The sequence below is a fragment of the Rhamphochromis longiceps genome, linkage group LG14, assembly GCF_057381845.1.
Source record: "Rhamphochromis longiceps isolate RC_006_pf linkage group LG14, R_longiceps_female_GT1.1, whole genome shotgun sequence".
In the NCBI taxonomy this organism is placed as follows: Eukaryota; Metazoa; Chordata; class Actinopteri; order Cichliformes; family Cichlidae; genus Rhamphochromis; species Rhamphochromis longiceps.
This window is the reverse complement of record NC_140570.1, coordinates 5,350,268-5,354,352: the sequence shown is the minus strand read 5'-3', so window position 1 is coordinate 5,354,352 and position 4,085 is coordinate 5,350,268. Positions and strand designations below refer to the sequence as shown.

General features: G+C 39.2%; 1 protein-coding gene across 1 annotated transcript; it reads right to left on the bottom strand.

The window, feature by feature from the left end:
• Window positions 1–2,754: 2,754 nt before the first annotated feature.
• On the bottom strand, window positions 2,755–3,861 carry LOC146653461 (gap junction delta-2 protein). The gene has a single exon (XM_085379864.1). It carries the CDS (start codon window positions 3,859–3,861, stop codon window positions 2,755–2,757), a length of 1,107 nt encoding a protein of 368 aa, XP_085235990.1.
• Window positions 3,862–4,085: the final 224 nt, after the last annotated feature.

The window sequence follows — 4,085 nt, the reverse complement described above, 5'->3', positions numbered from 1 at the left end:
GGACCGTCCAGGCTTCGGTTAGCCATTCCAGGTGTCTCATCGACTAGCAGCTGGTTCATTTGTGCTGCCAGAAGTTCACGGAGTGCAGTCAGCTTCTTCAGCCAGTAGCCATGAACTATGTCAGGGCCTGATGCTGTCCCACTCTTCATACTGGAGGTCTGCTCTTTAGATCCACTAGCCACTGAGCATTGCCATTATGGGTTTCGTCCTTCTTAATGCTCTTCCAGTATTGCTCAGTCTCCACCCTTTGCGGGGCTGTTCTCATATTGTTCCCTAGGATTCCCATAGGTGGATTCCCATTCATTTGCTATGGCGGTCACATTTCTGACCGGGAACACCACAGATCTAACAAAGTTGATTAAAACACTCAAAATTCAACGAAAGAGGTGCTCATCACTTTTATATGTTCAAGTGCATAGTGTGGAGGATGTCATAAGGACTCGAGGTAATCGGATGTAAAACACAATATTTATGAGTTTTTTCATTTGTAAATTGGTCGGATTTGACCCGAACACAACAGGAAGGTTAACTATATCTATATTTATCTTAAGATAAGATAAGACAAGATAAGATAACCTTTATTACTCCCATGCGTGGGAAATTTGTTTTGTTACAGCAGTGGACAGTGCAAAGTTACATAGAAACATTAGAAAAAAAAACATTGGAATAAGATATCAATAAGATACTGTACACAACTGTACACAATAGAATAGAATAAGATAAGATGCTATATACAATTGAGTAAAATACAACGATGCCAGAAAAGATTATTGCACTTAGTGTTATTGCACATGTGTGGATGTGTGTGTTTGATCAGTTAAAGTCTTTGTTGTGGAGTCTGACAGCAGTGGGGAGGAAAGACCTGCGAAATCTCTCCGTCCCACATCGTGGGTGCCGCAGTCACTGAAGGAGCTGCTCAGTGCTGTCAGAGTCTCCTGTATGGGGTGGGAGATGTTGTCCAACAGGGATGACAGCTTAGCCACCATTCTCCTGTCACTCACCACCTCCACTGGGTCCAGAGGGCATCCTAGAACAGAGCTGGTCCTTCTGATCAGCCTGTTCAATCTCTTCCTGTCCCCAGCAGAAATACTGCTGCCCCAGCAGACCACACCGTAAAAGATGGCTGAGGCCACCACAGAGTCATAGAAGGTCTTCAGGAGTGGGCCCTTCACTCCAAAAGACCTGAGTCTCCGCACTACTTGCCTGTAGAAGGCGTCTGAATTATGAGTCCAGTCCAGTTTATAATATTTATCTATTGATAAATGTTTTATTACTTCATTTTATATGGGTTCTTGACTTTTGTTGTATGTATGCTGCTTTGACAACTCAACTTCCCTCAGGGATTAATGAAGTCTGTCTGTCTGTTTTTTTATATCCATTTATTATTTTCTCTTTTTAAATTGCATTTTCTTTTTAATTTAAAAAAATAAAAAAAATAAAAAATAAATAAATTGCATTTTCAAAAAGACTTTGAAAATCAGCTTTTTAATTAAAAATTAGAAAAATAAAAAATTAAGAGATTAATTTAGAATTTAGAATTTAAATGAATTTACTAATGTACTTTATTGTACAATTCATGATGAAAGCACAAAACTCTTTATTTCATGACTCATCTGGACTGCCACAGTACTTCAGTCCATATTTGTCAGGAAGGGCATTTCGTCTAAAAAAGAAAATCAAGTATGTGAAGCTACCTTCTGTGGCAACCCACTGTCAAAAGGGAGCAGCTAAAAGTTCTTTTTTTAAATTTTAAAATTACATTTCTACATGCAGCAACAAACGATTACACTGACCACAATTTTTAGGTGTTCCTGAGTTACGATAGTGAATTTCAATTCAGATGCATGTGTGTAATGCAGTAGTGCCTGAAGGCCCAAATTAGACAACCATTAGATATTGACATGAACTGTTGTGTGGAATGTAGGGTTTAATTGTGCACTCAAATGCAGTACACTGAAGACAGAAGTAACATAAAGCAACATTTTATTTCTGGTGATTGCCAAGGTTTACAAAGTGCAAAAGGAATAAGTGACGTTTCACTGGATAGTGCAACAGAAACATACTTAAATAAATACATATAAGGAGCAACACAAGGCAATCTATAACAATTCTAAGAAGCCCATTGACAATGCAGATTACAGCCCCCTCAACATTCACCTACTATACACTCCAATAATAAAAATCTACACACGCTTTAAATCCAAAGTGGAGCAAAGTTGTACATACAGATTTAAATTAGCATTAGCAATTCACCAAATTTCACATTTTTAACTTTTTATACATGTCTTTGTGAAACTTGCAACTGTCAATTGTATATAGTGATTGTATCATTTGCATTGTGATTTTTTTTTCATAGTTTTTGAACTCTTGGATCTCAAAATGTTAAAATAATAAAGTTTTAGATACAAGATACTGCAAATGAAATTTCCCTGGTCCAGTTATGAGTTATTACATGTCTAGTAATATCATTCCATGACTCCAGGTTTCCAAACAAAGTGTTCTTTGCATAATGATGTACTTTTGGTGTTTAAGAGGTATTAGCTGGGTTACTTTAGAGCACTAGATTTCACAATAGCTAAAACTAATAGTAGAGTCCCACACAGAAAGTCCCTCCCATAATATATTCAATTATTTAAATGAAAAGCAATTTTTAAAAAAGGGGTACGCTAGGCCTTAGTTCCCTTTTCAGTCCGTTTTTTTTTTTGTTGTTTTTTTTTTTTTACAAAGCTAATACAAATACAAAAAATTTCTCTCTCATAGCCAAGACTTCCTAGTCCATCCCAGCCTGGCCATATTAGCCAGTTTAACTTTTACTTTGTCTTTGCTGTCTGGACTTCTCTTGGAGGTGCATTCCACAGTTGAGTCTGTTTCAAACGAGATAGCTGGGGCATGTCCAAGTAGGCTTCCTTTCTTTTCCTGGGCCATGGTTGCTTGAGTCTGCAGAAACACCTGACCCCTCACAGAATGCCTGAGTTGCAGCATCAGGGGGTTATGGTTTGAGTATAATTTGACAGGATTCTGCTCCTGACGGCAGCAGGTGGAGCAAGCTGAGCAGAGTATGCGAAAAATATAAATCCACCCCAGGTAGTGGAGCTCTGCAATGTTAAGGATGAAACAGCCCAAGCTGATGCTGAACATAAAGTTCAGGAAGATGGTCTTCTCAGTGGCACGTGATACAAAGCAGTCTGTACGAGTAGGGCAAGGATACGAGTCACAGCGATACAGGTGAGGCACTTCAAACCCAAACAAGAAGTACTGGCCGACCAGGAAGGTGATCTCCAGTACAGATCGTAGTAATACATGAAGAATGTAAATAAGAAGAACCTGGTTGGACTGCTGGGTGGGGTCCTCTCCCATTTCATCATAAGCTTCTTCCAGAAGGCTTTTCTTTACATCTTCCCTCTCACTTGTATTCCATTCCCCACTGTAATGAGGGTAGTAAGTGGGGATGTTGACCTTTATTGCTTCCATGCCATCTTTCCTAATTTCCCCGGACCTTTGTTTGGGAACTCTCTGGGATAGCAGCTGTGTCCTCTGGCCATCAAGCTTCTCATCCTTGGCAATCTTATGCAGTACAAAAACTATGTAGAAAATAGATGGAGTAGAGACGAGTACAATTTGGAAGACCCAGAACCGTAGATGTGAAACAGGAGCAAATGTGTCATAACAGACGTTGTTGCATCCAGGCTGTTGGGTGTTACAGGTGAATTTGGACTGCTCGTCACTGTAGACAGCATCACCCACCAAGGCTACCAGCAGAATGCGGAAAATGAGCAACATAGTGAGCCAGATCTTGCCTATCACTGTAGAGTGGTTCTGGACCTCAGACAGAAAGCGACCAAGTATGGACCAGTCACCCATGGCTTAATCTTAGACAGAAAGTAAAAGGGGCTATTAATAATAGGACAACTTAGGGTGTACTCAGACTAGGTTCAACTGACTGAAGTAATATATACTAGCTTAAACCTATTGCCAATTTCTTGGTAAAATGATAAGCAGTAATATTATTCACTGATGAAGACTCTGATATGTAGCTGAAAACTCTGGAAAATATATTAACTTATATTAACTCACTACTGTATATA

Bases quoted from the DNA above. Each gene is read 5' to 3' on its own strand.
- LOC146653461 (XM_085379864.1), bottom strand. From the start codon at position 3,861: ATGGGTGACTGGTCCATACTTGGTCGCTTTCTGTCTGAGGTCCAGAAC.